General features: G+C 41.0%; 1 protein-coding gene across 2 annotated transcripts in view; it reads right to left on the reverse strand.

Moving 5' to 3' along the window:
* EDEM3 (ER degradation enhancing alpha-mannosidase like protein 3) overlaps positions 1–17329 on the reverse strand; it is a 123652-nt gene that overhangs the window by 18479 nt on the left and 87844 nt on the right. For both annotated transcript variants that reach the window (XM_077452661.1, XM_077452662.1), the window contains exons 17-19: positions 8320–8514; positions 3686–3851; positions 2295–2480 (exon numbers count right to left, since the gene is read on the reverse strand). In XM_077452661.1, coding sequence (XP_077308787.1) covers positions 2295–2480; positions 3686–3851; positions 8320–8514 — 547 coding nt within the window. The remainder of the gene's footprint in view (positions 1–2294; positions 2481–3685; positions 3852–8319; positions 8515–17329) is intronic.

The raw sequence follows: 17329 nt of genomic DNA on the forward strand, positions 1-17329 counted from the left end.
CTCTGCGATAGTCTCAGGGTTCTGTTGAAAGCGCAGAGAGCATCATGAAGACCAAGGAACACACCAGGCAGGTCCCTAATACTGTTGTGGAGAAGTTTAAAGCCGGATTTGGATACAAAAAGATTTCCCAAGCTTTAAACATCCCAAGGAGCACTGTGCAAGCGATCACTTTGAAATGGAAGGAGTATCAGACCACTGCAAATCTACCAAGACATGGCCGTCCCTCTAAACTTTCAGCTCAGACAAGGAGAAGACTGATCAGAGATGCAGCCAAGAGGCCTATGATCACTCTGGATGGACTGCAGAGAACTACAGCTGAGGTGGGAGAGTCTGTCCATAGGACAACAATCAGTCGTACACTGCATAAATCTGGCCTTTATGGAAGAGTGGCAAGAAGAAAGCCATTTCTCAAAGATATCCATAAAAAGTCTCGTCTAAAGTTTGCCACAAGCCACCTGGGAGACACACCAAACATGTGGAAGAAGGTGCTCTGGTCAGATGAAACCAAAATCGAACTTTTTGCCCACAATGCAAAACGATATGTTTGGTGTAAAAGCAACACAGCTCATCACCCTCAACACACCATCCCCACTGTCAAACATGGTGGTGGCAGCATCATGGTTTGGGCCTGCTTTTCTTCAGCAGGGACAGGGAAGATGGTTAAAATTGAGGGGAAGATGGATGCAGCCAAATACAGGACCATTCTGGATGAAAACCTGTTGGAGTCTGCAAAAGACCTGAAACTGGGACGGAGATTTATCTTCCAACAAGACAATGATCCCAAACATACAGCAAAATCTACAAAGGAATGGTTCACAAATAAACGTATCCAGGTGTTAGAATGGCCAAGTCAAAGTCCAGACCTGAAGCCAATCGAGAATCTGTGGAAAGAGCTGAAAACTGCTGTTCACAAACGCTCTCATCCAACCTCATTGAGCTCGAGCTGTTTTGCAAGGAAGAATGGGCAAGAATTTCAGTCTCTCGTTGTGCAAAACTGATAGAGACATACCCCAAGCGACTTGCAGCTGTAATCGCAGCAAAAGGTGGCTCTACAAAGTATTAACGCAAGGGGGCCGAATAATTTTGCACGCCCCACTTTTCATTTTTTTATTAGTTAAAAAAAGTTTCAAAAATCCAATAGATTTCATTCCACTTCACAATTGTGTCCCACTTGTTGGTGATTCTTCACAAAAAATAAAAATGTTATATCTTTAGGTTTGAAGCCTGAAATGTGGCAAAAGGTTGAAAAGTTCAAGGGGGGCGAATACTTTCGCAAGGCACTGTATATGACTGGCATACAGGAGAAATATTGATAATTCTGCATTAGGATAACTGGTCACTTGTAGGAGGGGCGAGTTATTTCTTCATATGAAATTATTGGTGCGGGAGGGAGGGAGCAGGGCCATGCTTTGGACTGTATTTAGCGTCACAACCCAAGATGTCGGGTAACGCCAGTGTGTTGTCAGCTAGTGCCTTCCTCCAGTTTGGAGGCCAACTCGGACGGTATATATCTAGCCAAAAGTTCTGAAGTTCTAAAGTGGCCTGTTATTTGTATGCTTAAAAACTGAATAAAAAAAGAATTTTCAAAAAAAATTGTGTGTGCGTGTTATAAGCTGATACTGCACTATGGGCTGCCTAGCAGGGAATAGAACAGGGAGGGGGGCGGGATGAGCGCCATCAAATGACATACAGAGAGAATCTCCTGTTTACTCAACAGCCTCTGTAATAGGTCCTGTCTCCTGGGCTGGCATAGGACCAGTGTTCTGTCTATCACAAAATCGAGTCCAGGGGGCGGGACTTTGTATTAAAGAGGCCTCTGAGTAAACAGGAGATTCTCACTGTACGTAATCTGACGGCGCTCGTCCCACCACCCTCCCTGTCCCCTCTGAGGCAGCAATAATCTGAGGTGAGGCTGCAGATGGCATTGATCAGGCTGCAGATGAGCAATGGTGAGGCTGCATTGATGGGCACTGAATTGTATTTTGCTTCAAATTTCTTTATTTAAAATGTAAGTTTTTTTCCTGAAACTTCCCTCCTAAAGTGAAGGCATTATATCCTTGTGTGTATTATATCCTGATAAATACGGTAATTACTGGCCTTTATGTGAAAAGATAACATTGTAATGGAGATTGACCAGAAACAGTATATATAGTTACAATAAAAGCAGATAATCTGCCCGAATGTAACCAGAGGTTATATTACAGAACGCATAAAATAGCAAAGTTGTTCTTAAGTTCTCCATATCTAGTAAAGGATGGTAAATGCTTCACGTGAACATAGTAAGATTATTTTACCTCTATCTTTGGCCTTATCAGACAGAAGAACCTCCACTTCTTGGTATTCACGTATCGCATCAAGAATGATATTTCCCTCCTTGCTGAACAAAAACAGCATAGCAATTGTTATGTCATCAGTATTCTTCCCATCGCCAGCCATTTGAAACAGAGGAGCTGTGTCACTGCTGCTACCTTCATTGTCATCTGCAATACAAATATACAGATAAGCATACTTAGCTGGAAAAAACTAAAAATGTTATAGGTATTTTATAGACTAGACTGTGTAATGGTAAACAACCAAAGTAATACCAGGAAACAAAATTGGTGCATTGCTAATGCTAGCAAGAAAAAAACAAAAAAAAACAACAACAACAAAAACCAAGCGCAAACAAGGATCCCAAGGGAGTCTTATTTGAGGGACGATGATTACCAAAATATGGCTGCAGCTTCCAAACTCAACAGACCAAAGGAGAGAGAACATCTACATGAATGGGGAAGCGCTTATCCAAAGAATGACAAAAGCCCAGGTGCCAGGATGCAACTTCTAATCGTAATGGCGACCGGGCACCTAGGATTTGTCGAGCCCTGACATAAAGAATGTCGTTTGGAAGTAGAAAGCGACAGTGTCTTTTTAAGCGGAAAAAGTTTACTCTTGCCCACAGTTATGTTTATGTAGTAATCATCCACAGCAAGACCGAATAAATTATACCCTTGAAAAGGAAAGTACTTGACTGGTTTCTTTACAAAGTAGCTCTGCTGACCAACATTTCATCCATTAAAAGTTATGCATGTGCATCGTCAAGATGCCCAGCTGCGAGGTCTGCTGATTTAAGTCCATTAAAGTGTCCACCAAGAAACTAACAGCACAGGGAAAATCCTCCAGGTATCTGCCCAACTCCGACATCCAGTGAGCCCAGATCTTGAAGCTTTGACATAGTCTCACAAATTGCAGGTCATAACCGGAAAGGATTGTGGAAAGCTGGTGATATAACCCAGTAACAGCAGACAAGAATTCATCCATTGACACAAAAAAAGTGAAGTTTTTTGTCTTTGGAGCGTGGCAGGAAATCGGGGTACCTGGAGGAAACCCGCACAGGGAGAACATGCAAACACCAGGCAGGTAGACCTAGTGCTGCTAGGCTAAATACTTAGCCACTGTGCTGCTCTTTGTGCTGACTTTCTTCCACCAGTTTGAGATCTGTTTTAAAGGCACTGCACAAGGATGATACCAAGTCATACTTAGTTTATTGTACTGCCTGCATTTAAAAAAATATATTTGAGCAGACACATAACTGTCACATGTAGAAAAATTAACTACAGAAAACAAATAACTCAGGATGGGCAGGGCATCAAGCAAGGTAATAACAAAAATGCAGACTTGATGACCGTCACCTTTTCTTAGCACCTACCAATAACAATTCCTCCAATGGCTCCAGATTTCTGTACATTTCGAGCCTTCTCTGCAAACATGCACTGACCCCTATGCATAAGTGCAATTCTTCCTTTGATGTTTTCGGAGTTAGTTATTTCTGTGCACCCACTGTAAGGTTCAGCTTTGGCTACAAAGCCTCGGGTCTGTGGAAACAGAATGTTAATGAACAAATCAGAATCAAATAATTTTCTTGATAATTATACAAACTGCATTTAATGAAACATCTTTCCAAAATTCGGATCTGGATCAAAAATTCATCATAGCATAAAACTACAAAACAGGGTAAAGACTGGTACACACAGGCCGAATATCGTCCGGTTCAACAGAAACAGCCGGGCGAGGCTTCTGTCGGCGAAATACTGACAACTTTGTGTAAAAAAGTTAAAATTTCTTTCTGCATTTTCCCCCCAAAAACAATAGCAAAAAAAAAACTTTACACTTCTTAGAAAAAACCTTGGAGTTTTTTCTTTCCGAAATGTGGTCGTTTTATAAGTGTTCCCACTGTCCTGGTGCTTCAGGAAATTAGATGCATAATTTATGCCCGTAAAACAACTGAAGGTGCTTCTTGGATTTTGGGCTTCTCTACGTGGCTAGGCTGTGAAAAAGTCTCACAAATGTGGCATCCCCATATTCGGGAAAAGAAGCAGAATGTGTTTTGAGCTGCAATACCAAGTATGCCTATGCTGTGTGTTATTCTGACTGCTACAAAACTGAGGACTCATGGAGTGGGGAAGGTTTATAGGGGGATGCTCAGGGGTGTGGTCTCAAAAGTAAAAAAATAACTCAAAACTTTGTGTGAAAATGCATTGACAAATGGGAACTAATGACACTGAATTCCCATTTTCTGACGCTACCACCTGCATTCTGTAATCAAAAGATTAATTGGACCAAGGTGCATTTTTCCAGCTTTAGCGACGTACTTACTGTAGCATTAATTCCTGTTTTTAAGATGACAAGAGTTAAACTGACATGATCTGCTCTTGCTGTAGCCTATTCTCTTTAAAGGATCAACTTGCCGTGCACTCAGATATACCCTTCTGCACAACACTGCTTTAAAGAATGATTATTTGAGCAGTTGTGTCCTTCCTTGTCCGCTTGATAGGTTTTGCCATTTTCCACTGATTTTTAGCAAACTATTTTTGCAACCATATTTGTAAAATATAGAACAATGAGGGCCAATTAATTAGGCCTCAAGTGGGTCCTAACTAAAAGCCAGGCATATAAAAGCTAGAAGAGATTGCTGACAATACAGAAGATGATAAAAAAAAAAATATATATATGTGAATATGTGGTTAGAGATTGAGAACCACTTCAGAAGACAGAAGAAGGGATTCTTGCAAAAAAAAAAAATCAAATACTTACCTGTCCTGCTATGTTATTGAACTTGCTTTGTTGAATATCTAAGCTTGCTGACTTATTTATGAGTGTGTTGGATCCCTGCATCACCTGCTGTACTCTGTGGTTCCTTATACAGAACAATTCCTAGTTCACACAGTGCTAAGGGAAATTCTTGCAGTCCCTCTCAAAAAAGGTGAGCACCAGTGGCAATTGCCCATGCTCAATTTTGATGATCAGAGTGGTCAAAGATACAGTATAAACAGATTTCATGTGGTGTGGGGTTTTAGCGTTAAGCAGTTATTGGACCCCAAGTGACTTTTGGACAACCCCCCCCCCCCTTTTTTTTTAATGCCAGTGATTATTCCTAATCTAATCAAACCTAGAATTACATGTTTGTCCTCTTGAGCTATAAAGAAGCTCTGCGGGTTCTATACAAGAATTTTTTTTTTGCTTCTAGGAATTTTAACTGCACTTTTATCTGTTGATTTTATAATTTTTCTATCAATAAATGATTATATTTTAAGATTGTGTATATGGTGGTGCCTAAAAAAATCCATCTAGAGCTCACTTTTCCCAGTATATCTCCAATTAAGGATGTGGCAATGTTGATTATTGTCCTACATCCACAGTACCACCCTGTGGTAATACTTCCCTTTGAAAATCAATTTTAAAGCTTAGTATTAGCTGTGTGGGAGCAGCTGTTGTAAGCTCTAAAGTTCAGGACACATGGTTGATATTACAACAACATACAACCTGGGATGTAAGCTGGCACCTTTATACGATATGATTGGACACTGGCAAAACATTTGAGGACACACCCCTGAGCATCCCCCTATAACCCTTCCCCCCACTCCATGAGTCCTCAGTTTTGTAGCAATCAGAATAATACAGGGTAACACAGAACAGAGGGAAGGGTGACCTGTGTCATGTACCCTAAGATATAGAAATTACAGGCAAGCCAAGATTCCTTTTATGGAACTGTACAGTACAGGACACAGGCTTAATATTCGCAGACCCTGGGGCATCCATAAACAATTAATTATAAGGGTGGGCAACAACAAGGTTAACAGAACTGTGCCAACAGGCCCAAGCATAATGAAGGTCAAAAGACCCAACAGAGCTCTGCTGCAGGAACCCTGCGGCTGAAAGATGTATCCACAGAAGACTGGACGTCCAAGTTCCACCTGGTGGAACTTGGAAAAGATATGAACAGAAGACCAGGTTGTGGTAAACTCTTAAGATTAGTAATTTTATCCTATATATGCTGATCTTGAAGCAGGAGTTCCCTTGCAAAGTTCTGAGGGTAGGACAAAAAGCAGTGTGTCCTCCTGATACAAGCTATAGCTTTGATGTAGGTTCTGATGGATCTGACAGTGAAGGCCCTCCTCTGGGTGCTCTGAAGTAAGGCACAACAATGGAAGGAATATGTCTTAATCAAGGTGGAAAAAATAGACACCTCAGGAAGAAAGAAGGGTCTTTGATGCAAAACTACTTTGTCCCTGTGAAAACAAGAAATGGCTCCTTAAAAGAGAAAGCCGCTAGTTCAGACAGATGTGATAGCCACCAAGAAGGCTACTTTGCAGGAGGGACACTACAAGAAGACTTCCCTGTTGGGTTTAGCAGGTGGCTTCTGCAGGCCAGAGAGAAGCATCAACAGTCATGCTGTAAGCTTCTTTGAAGCCTCCCTGACAAGTTTTCTTCTCGACTTTTCATACATTTTGGAAGGACATCCAGTTCTTGGTAATGCCTCTGTTGTGCCATATTTTCTCCATTTGATGAGGACTGTCTTCACTGTGTTCCACAGTATATCTTATGCCTTGGAAATTCTTTTGTACCCTTCTCCTGACTGATACCTTTTAACAATGAGATCACTCTGATGTTTTGGAAGCTCTCTGCGAACCAGGTTGTGGTGGCGAGGTTTTAAATAAAATGGCCTAGAGGAGGCCACTGTGAGGCCTAGAACTCATACAGAATCTCACAGAGGGGTATCTCTTTGATCTCAAGTCCCAACAGCGAGTGCTGAGAGTGCAATTGGTTTTCTGGAAGGAAGACATTTGCTTGGGCTGGGTCTATGTTTGCAGATAGCTAGAAGTGAGAGGAGTCCTCCAGAAGATTAGTCTAGACAGCCTGAGACCTGGATGCCCAGAGTTTCTAAAAGGGAAAGAAGGGGTACAAGTACCTCTGTGACTGCTCCAAGAGAAGAGGATAGGCCAGTCTCTAAAACAAACTGGAAGTGCCTGTCTCCTACTGCAAAAAGAGCCGAGTGGAATATAAACATAGGTACGCTGGATGTCTACAGGTGCCAATTATTCCACTTGTCCCAAAGGCACAAACTGAGGGAGTACAGTTTGGAACTTTATCTTGTATCCCTTTTAAACCACAATTTGAACCTACAGGTATGAGACATCAGTGAATCACATAGATTCCTGCCCCTCCCCCCCACCCCCCCAACCATCCCCTCTCCACACTCCTTGGAGAAAGGGGATCCTATATTAGAGAGAAGGCTTGGGGGAAGACTGTGGATTTTGTGCTCTAAGTCTTGCGACAAAAGGGATTCATTTTGGCTTAGAATGCAAAGCACCTCAATTCTCTACACAGGTTTCAACTTCTGAAGTGGCAGAGGCCCTGGGGGAGGAGGGGCATGGAGCCTTCTGCTGTGTCAATTTGTCAAGTGCCTCACTGACCAGATGCCCATCTCCAAAGGGCATAAGACAGAGGTGTCTTTCACAAGTAAAGTTTAGCAGATCAGGCTTTAAAACATGATTCTGCGCATATGGATACAACATAGCCATTCTGGAGATCTGGGCCATAACTGGGTCTAAAGCATCAACACACGAAAAAAAAAAAAATATATATATGGCAGAAGACAAATTGCTGCAACTACTGAAAAAAACTGTTCTGGACTACCGGATTTTTCAGCTGTATATTGTCCTAGTGAGATTATCTGCAGTTTGGCAGACATAAATTGAAGCAATAGCTAGCTGTAGACCTGGGCCTGAGAGAGTAAAGACAGCCTTTAAAGAGTAAGTAAACGCTAGTTTTTTTCCCCCCTTCTTTGTCCCCTGCAAAGTAAAGGCATCCCATCACTTCAATGTGCGAGTTATTAAATTGTTAGAATTTGTGATCTGAATACCTTCCTGAGACAGGCATCAACTGAATTTAAAACCACAGCCATGCAACTGCGATTTTTAGAAGGTCACTAATGGTCACTCATGTTTTCAAGAAAGGATTCCAAGCAGCTGACAGGTCTTTTAAACATCAGTAATCACATACCCCTGCAATGTTCTTGGAGAGATCCATTCCAAACTGAGCAGGCCCTGCAGTCAATACCACTCTTCCATAAAATGGGTGAGAAACTATCTGAACGGCACGCGGTGGCAACTGCTGTTCCTTCTGCTGTTGACTGGAGAGTTCAATCATTTCTTGCATAAAACGCAAGCCATCTTCAGCATCTACAGAGGTGGCAGCCTAGAAAACAGAGCACAACATTTATATCAACCCAAGTTTTTCATGCTTCTTAGGAAAAGCTTATTTCATTTTTTAGCAGGAGGCATGAGACTTCAATGGGTGAAAAAAAAAAAAAAATCCAAGAACTATAATTGGGAGTTCTTTACAGTCCCTAAAGCCATATTAAACCCCAAAACAAAAATATATTAAATTGCAGCTTACCATTTTTTTTTAGATGTGGTGGTTGTATTAGTTTTCTTTTAGACTTATTTTCCTTTATTTTCAACTAGAGATTCAGCCAGTAAGTTTGTTATTTTTCACCTTATTTTAACAGACCAAGCTGTACAAAGTAGCACTTAGAGGGTTGAGACAAACCATTTAAACACTGACAGGGGTGCTTACAATGGTCACCATAAAATATATAAAACCATTATCCCAAAAGGAAAAACTGTTTGCTGTAGCTGCTTTTAAGGCATTAGCTGGATTTATTATTTAAAACTACTAACCCCCTTGACCTCCAGAAGATTTACCCCCCTACATGACCAAGCCATTTTTTGCAAAATGGTACTGGGTCACTTTAACTGGCAATTGCACAGTGAAGTGACACTGCACCCAAATAATATTTCTGTCCATTTTTTCCCACAAATGGAGCTTTTTTTTTTGGTGGTATTTGTTCACCTCTGCGGTTTTTATTTTTTGCGCTATAAACAAAAAAAAAAAAAAAAAAAGAAGACAGAATATTTTGATATATACTAGATACATATAATATATACAGTGCCTTGTGAAAGTATTCAGCCCCCTTGAACTTTTCAACCTTTTGCCACATTTCAGGCTTCAAACATAAAGATATAACATTTTTATTTTTTGTGAAGAATCACCAACAAGTGGGACACAATTGTGAAGTGGAATGAAATCTATTGGATATTTGAAACTTTTTTAACTAATAAAAAAATGAAAAGTGGGGCGTGCGAAATTATTCGGCCCCCTTGCGTTAATACTTTGTAGAGCCACCTTTTGCTGCGATTACAGCTGCAAGTCGCTTGGGGTATGTCTCTATCAGTTTTGCACATCGAGAGACTGAAATTCTTGCCCATTCTTCCTTGCAAAACAGCTCAAGCTCAGTGAGGTTAGATGGAGAGCGTTTGTGAACAGCAGTTTTCAGCTCTTTCCACAGATTCTCGATTGGATTCAGGTCTGGACTTTGACTTGGCCATTCTAACACCTGGATACATTTATTTGTGAACCATTCCTTTGTAGATTTTGCTGTATGTTTGGGATCATTGTCTTGTTGGAAGATAAACTTCCGTCCCAGTTTCAGGTCTTTTGCAGACTCCAACAGGTTTTCATCCAGAATGGTTCTGTATTTGGCTGCATCCATCTTCCCCTCAATTTTAACCATCTAAAGCAGGCCCAAACCATGATGCTGCCACCACCATGTTTGACAGTGGGGATGGTGTGTTGAGGGTAATGAGCTGTGTTGCTTTTACGCCAAACATATCATTTTGCATTGTGGGCAAAAAGTTGGATTTTGGTTTCATCTGACCAGAGCACCTTCTTCCACATGTTTGGTGTGTCTCCCAGGTGGCTTGTGGCAAACTTTAGACGAGACTGTTTATGGATATCTTTGAGAAATGGCTTTCTTCTTGCCACTCTTCCATAAAGGCCAGATTTGTGCAGTGTACGACTGATTGTTGTCCTATGGACAGACTCTCCCACCTCAGCTGTAGTTCTCTGCAGTTCATCCAGAGTGATCATGGGCCTCTTGGCTGCATCTCTGATCAGTCTTCTCCTTGTCTGAGCTGAAAGTTTAGAGGGACGGCCAGGTCTTGGTAGATTTGCAGTGGTCTGATACGCCTTCCATTTCAAAATGATCGCTTGCACAGTGCTCCTTTGGGATGTTTAAAGCTTGGGAAATCTTTTTGTATCCAAATCCGCCTTTAAACTTCTCCACAACAGTATTAGGGACCTGCCTGGTGTGTTCCTTGGTCTTCATGATGCTCTCTGCGCTTTCAACAGAACCCGAGACTATCACAGAGCAGGTGCATTTATACAGAGACTTGATTACACACAGGTGGATTCTATTTATCACCATCAGTCATTTAGGACAACATTGGATCATTCAGAGATCCTCGCTGAACTTCTGGAGTGAGTTTGCTGCACTGAAAGTAAAGGGGCCGAATAATTTTGCACACACCACTTTTCAGTTTTTTATTTGCTAAAAATGTTTAAATTATCCAATAGAATTCGTTCCACTTCACAATTGTGTCCCACTTGTTGGTGATTCTTCACAAAAAATAAAAATTTTATATCTTTATTTTTGAAGCCTAAAATGTGGCAAAAGGTTGAAAAGTTCAAGGGGGCCGAATACTTTCGCAAGGCACTGTATATATATATATATATACACACACATATACATATACACACACATACATACATACATACACACACACACACACACATATATATATATACATACATACACAAATGAATTTTTTTTACTTTCAACTATAAAACACACCCAATAAAAAAAAATTAAACAAATAAATCAGACACACAACTGAGACTTGTTGGGAACCAATGACACTAATATAATGATCAGTGCCAAAAATATGCACCGTCACTGTACTAAGGACACTGGCTGGGAAGGTGTTAACATCAAGGGGCAATAAAAGGGTTAACTGTGCGCCTAGCCTGTGCTTTCGCACTGTCTGGGAGGTGCTTTGACTAGGGGAAGGCATGGATCCATGTTGATACTCGACAGGAATACAAAATCAATACCTTCCCCTCTAACAGAACTGCAATCTGCCTTGTGTACTGTCTAATCGGTGGGTGCCGGCGGACATCGAGTCCATGGTACACGCTGCTGGGCTCTTGCTGTGTGTGATCCCAGCAAAAGCAGATCACCGGTGGCGCGTGCCCCAGAGCCCACAAGAGGCTAATCATTGCCCTCCCCAAAGAGTGACAAAGCTTCAGTCTGATGGTGTATATTTTACCACTTCATTCAGAATGAAGCCTACTACACATGAGCCGAATGTCAGATGGCATCGGCTAGTTCAACAGAAACCAGCTGTCTCCCTGCTGTGCTCTTGTGTTCTAAATATCAGATTGTTAGTACAGTGGCTCTGACCTGAACTGTCAGTTTTTTTTTTCATTCAACCCAAAAAAAAACTAGTAGTCTGTTAGAGGCTTAAAGGAGTGGTAAAGAAAGAATCTTTTTTTTATCTTAATGCATTCTACGCATTAAAAAAAAAAAAAAAAAAAAAAAAAAAAAAAAAAAGCTTTCTGTGTGCAGCAGCCTCCCCAACATCACCCAATACCCGAGCCCCATCTCTGTCCAGCGATGTCCACGATTCCGTCAGTTGTCCGGGACCCTCCTCCCAATTGGCTGAGACACCGCAGCGACGGTAAAAGTCAGTTAGCCAATCAGGAGAGAGCGGGAGCAGGGCCGAATGGCTTGGGTGCTCCCATAGCAAGCTGCTTGCTGTGAGGGCACTCAAAAGGAGGGAGGGGCCAGGAACAGTGAAGAGCGATTGCAGAAGAGGAGGATCCCGGCTGCCCTGTTTCAGATAGGATGCAAGTATTATGTTTTTTTATTTTTATTTATTTTTATTTTTTTTAAACAAGGCTATACAATCACTTTACCAGGTAAAAAATAAAATAAAAAATAAAAATAAAAATGGAGAAAAAAAAAGTCCTAAAAATTAAAAAAAAATGAATGCATCCATCACACAAGTACTGAAAAGCTGTAATATTTTACATTTTTGGTTTAATGCGGCTTTAAGCCTTACAACATTTTAGGATAAAAACGAGGCCAGTTTTTTTTTTATGTACATACAGTTTAATTTTGTGAACCTCTCAAATTAGACAACTATAACAGGTTAAAAATAAATTGTGTTATTTAGGCTTCTGGAGTCCTTTGTTTAGAAACCCAAAAGATGTCCTGTCAACATTACGGTTTTTGTAACGATTATTCTACATGTGTCAAAAATAATACTAAACCTGAAAGCACCAGTATTAAATATGCGCATAAAAAAAAATGGAAGCCCACTGGAATTTTCTGGATCTCTGACCGACTTCTAAAATGTGATTTTGTTTTACCTTTGTTTTAGAACTGCTTAAAATGTGGCTATATATGGAATAGGAAGCAAACTAAAACACAGAGGGAAAGGCATTACCAAATCTATTACTTGTGGAATATATTATGTTACCATATATGGCTTGTTACACTCATTCACTCTATAGTATGTCAGCTGTACTACTTTGCTCTTGGAGAATCAAGATTGGTGAAAATAAACATGTTGAGAAAAGCTGTAGATAACAGCATTCCAAAAGTCCTGATAAAGATCTGGATTGGCTTGAAGGTTTCGGAATTAAGGGTACTTATAATATATAGATCCTTAGAGGTCTATTTATACAAATATCTGCATAGCTATTCGTCTAGCTAAACTACATGTACATTCATTCTATGCGAATAAACTAAATGTAAGAAGGGGCAAAGAATCTTAAGGTATTTTGTGTTCTGGTTGAATTTTTTTCAGCTGTGAACAGCAATCCATGCACAGATGGGAATTCCCCCCGTACATTCCTCATTACCAGTGATATATACAAGGTCTGCAAAGTGTCCGATTTGTATTATGATTCAGCAAATTCACAAATCAGAACTTGGCACAACTTTAGCATAGTTCACAATTTATTTATACACCGAGTACGTGCTGCCCATCTAAACCAGGCATAGGCAACCTCGGCACTCCAGCTGTGGTGAAACTACAAATCCCATAATGCCTCTGCCTCTAGGAGTCATGCCTGTGATTGTCAGGTTCTTGCAATGCCTCATTTAGTTTCACCAGAGCTGGAAGCCCAAGGTTGCCTACCCCTGATCTAGACTATCCAAAGCATACTCATGGGAGTTATCTCAATTGACAGTGAGCAAGCGAATAAAAGTCCTGTATTTTCAAACACTGACGCCTGAAAAGAAAAAAAAGTGTTAGATGGAGTCCACACGTGACCTCAGTGTCAGTCCTCCCTTAAGAGATTTATTGTTACAAGTGTCCCGGTGTTATAATTGTGAAACCAGGATTTCCTTCAAAAGCATCTCCCTAAGGCAGTTAACAATATTAATTCTTTATGCAGCTCAATGATATCACGTAAAAGATGCGTTTAATTGACCCCACTGGTGATTGATGCTGAGCTGGATATAAAGCAATACAACCCCAATTCCAAGAAAGTTGGGACACCGTGTAAAATCTTCATCAACACAGAATACAATGATTTGCAAATCTCAAACCCATATTTTAATCACTACAGAAAATAGAAAACATCAAATATTTAAAAATTGAGAAAATGTACAATTTTAAGCAACATGTCTCAAAAAAGTTGAAACCGGGCAAAAAAAAAAAAAAAAAAAAAAAAAGCTGGCAAAGTAAATGGTACAAATAAGGAAAAGCTGAAAGAACAATTTGCAACTAGATTCATTGGCAACAAGTCAGTAAGATGATTGGGTATAAAAATGGCATCTAAGAAGTCTCTCAAGAGTAAGGATGGGCCGACGTCCTGTCAGGGGAGAGGAGACCAATCTTATGTTCCCAGTACAGAGGAACACTGATCGATCACCTCCCTTTGCGAGTCCCCTCCCCCTACAGTTAGAATCACTCTCTAGGAAACAGAGTTAAACCCTTAATTGCCCCCTAGTGTTAACTCCTTCCCTGCCAGTGACATTTATACAGTAATCAGTGCATTTTTATAGTACTGATTGCTGTATAAATGTGAATGGTCCCAAAATAGTGTCAAAAGTGTCCGATATGTCCGCCGCAATGTTACAGTCACGATAAAAATCATAGATCGTCGCTATTACTAGTAAAACAAAAAAAAAATTATAAAAATGCCTTTAACCACTTAAGGACCGCCGCATGTAAATATACGTCGGCACAATGGCACCAACAGGCACAAGCTTGCCTTCCAGCTGGTGGGGGGTCCGATCGGACCCCCTCCCGCTGGCTGCGGCGGTCCGTTTCGCTTCAGGAGCGATCCGGGATGAGGGGATGGCCGTTTCTGGCCATCCCCTCTCGATCGCTCCTGGCGAATGAGAAGCTTCCCCTGCCTGTGTAGTGTAAACACAGGCAGGGAGGAAGTGATGTCACTCTCCTCGGGGTGGTCTTTTTGACCGGACTGTGAGGAGAACACATAGTAAGTGTGCACCAACACTACACTGACACGTAGGTACACATAGGCACACAAATCACCCCCCGATCACCCCCCCCCCCCAGTCACAGTGTCACTGATTGCAGTAATCATTTATTTACTGATCACTGCATTTAGTGTCAGTTGTGACAGTAAAAAGTGTCAGGGCAGTTAGTGTTAGGTCCAGGGTAGCCCCCTACGCCCCTAATAAAGATTTAACCCCCTGATTGCCCCTAGAGTTAACCCTTTCACCCCCTTTTGCCAGTGTCACTAAGCAATCGTTTTTCTGATCGCTGCATTAGTGTCACTGGTGCCGCTAGGTAGCTAGTTATTTTTTTAGGTTCACCGCCAGGTTTTTATAGCATTAGGTACCCCCATATACTACCCAATAAAGGTTTTAACCCCCTGATTGCCCCTAGAGTTAACCATTTCCCCAGCGATCACTGTATGAGTTTCACTGGTGATGGTGGATAGCCAGTTAGTCATTTAGTTATTTATGTTCCCCCCGTCAGGTTTTTATATAGCGTCCGTGACCCCCATATACTACCTAATAAAGGTTTTAACCCCCTGATTGCCCCCAGGTAACGCTTTCACCCCCTTTTGCCAGTGTCACTAAGCGATCGTTTTTCTGATCGCTGCATTAGTGTCACTGGTGCCGCTAGGTAGCTAGTTATTTTTTATGTTCACCGCCAGGTTTTTATAGCGTTATGTACCCCCATATACTACCTAATAAAGATTTTAACCCCGATTGCCCCTAGAGTTAACCCTTTCACCAGTGATCACTGTATAAGTGTCACTGGTGACGCTGGTTAGTTAGTTTGCTTTTTATAGCATCAGGGCACCCACCATTTATTACCCGGCGGGTGATATCAATTAGGTTTTAGGGTCAGGGTCTGTGTTGCCCCAGGCAGCAATAGGTTAGTGCCAGTACCGTTAACACCCACGCGCAAAGCATACACCTCCCCTAGTGGTATAGTATCTGAACAGATCAATATCTGATCAGATCTATACTAGCGTCCCCAGCAGTTTAGGGTTCCAAAAAAAACGCATTGTTAGCGGGATCAGTCCAGATACCTGCCAACACCTGCATTTTGCCCCTCCGCACAGCCCACCCAAGTGCAGTATCGATTGATCACTGTCACTTACGAAACACTAAACACATAACTGCAGCGTTCGCAGAGTCAGGCCTGATCCCTGCGATCGTTAACAGTTTTTTTGGTACCGCTTTAGATTTAAATCCTGAAGGCGGTGCTTGGTTTTCGGGGTCCCGTACGCGGCTAGGCTCCCAAAAAGTCCCCCACATGTGGTATCCCCATACTCAGGAGAAGCAGCAGAATTTATTTTGGGGTGTAATTTCACTTATGCCCATAGCATGTGTGAGCAATATATCATTTAGTGACAACTTTGTGCAAAAAAAAAGTTTGTAATATTCCCGCAACTTGTGGCAAAATATAAAATATTTCATGGACTCAACATGCCCCTCAGCAATTTCATTGGGGTGCCTACTTTCCAAAATGGGGGGGGGGGGGGTTGTGCTATTTTGGCATTTTATGGCCTTCAAAACTGTGATAGTTAGTGAGGAGTGAAATCAAAAATTTGCACCCTTAGAAATCCTGAAGGCAGTGATTGGTTTTCGGGGTGCTGTACGCGGCTAGACTCCCAAAAAGTCCCACATATGTGGTATCCCCGTACTCAGGAGAAGTAGCAGAATATATTTTGGGGTGCAATTCCACATATAACTATGGCATGTGTGAGCAATATATCATTTAGTGACAACTTTTTGTAAACTTTTATTTTTTTGTGTCATTATTCAATCACTTGGGACAAAAAAAAAAAAAAACTTCAATGGGCTCAACATGCCACTCACCAATTTTCTTGGGGTGTCTACTTTCCAAAATGGGGTCATGGGGGGGGGGGGGGGGTTGTACTGCCCTGCCATTTTAGCACCTCAAGAAATTAGATAGGCAGTCATAAATTAAAAGCTGTGTAAATTCCAGAAAATGTACTCTAGTTTGTGGACGCTATAACTTTTGCGCAAACCAATAAATATACGCTTATTGACAAAAAACCGTTATACTAAAGACATGTGGCTGAATACATTTTGGCCTAAATGTATGACTAAAATTTAGTTTATTCGATTTTTCTTATAACAAAAAGAAGAAAACATTTTTTTTTCAAAATTTTCAGTCGTTTTCCTTTTATATCGTAAAAAATAAAAATCGCAGAGGCAATCAAATACCATCAAAAGAAAGCTCTATCTGTGGCAAGAAAAGGACGCAAATTTTGTTTGGGTACAACATTGCATGACCGCGCAATTACCAGTTAAAGCAGTGCAGTGCAAAATTGTAAAAAGACCTCTGGTCCTTTGGCTGACAATTGGTCCGGGGCTTAAGTGGTTAAACTATCCCCTATTTTGTAGACATTATATTTTTTGCGCAAACCAATCAATATATGCTTATTGCAATTTTTTTCTACCAAAAATACGTAGAAGAATACATATCGGCCTAAACTGAGGAATTTTTTTTTTTTTTTTCAACTGGGATATTTATTATAGCAAAAAGTAAAAAAATTGTGTTTTTTTTTTTTACACTCTTCTTTTGTTTATGGCGCAAGAACTAAAAACCGTAGAGGTGATCAAATGCCACCAAAAGAAAGCTCT

This window comes from Lithobates pipiens, unplaced genomic scaffold (assembly GCF_037356315.1).
Source record: "Lithobates pipiens isolate NorthernLeopardFrog02 unplaced genomic scaffold, aLitPip1_a1.2 Scaffold_23, whole genome shotgun sequence".
Taxonomy (NCBI): Eukaryota; Metazoa; Chordata; class Amphibia; order Anura; family Ranidae; genus Lithobates; species Lithobates pipiens.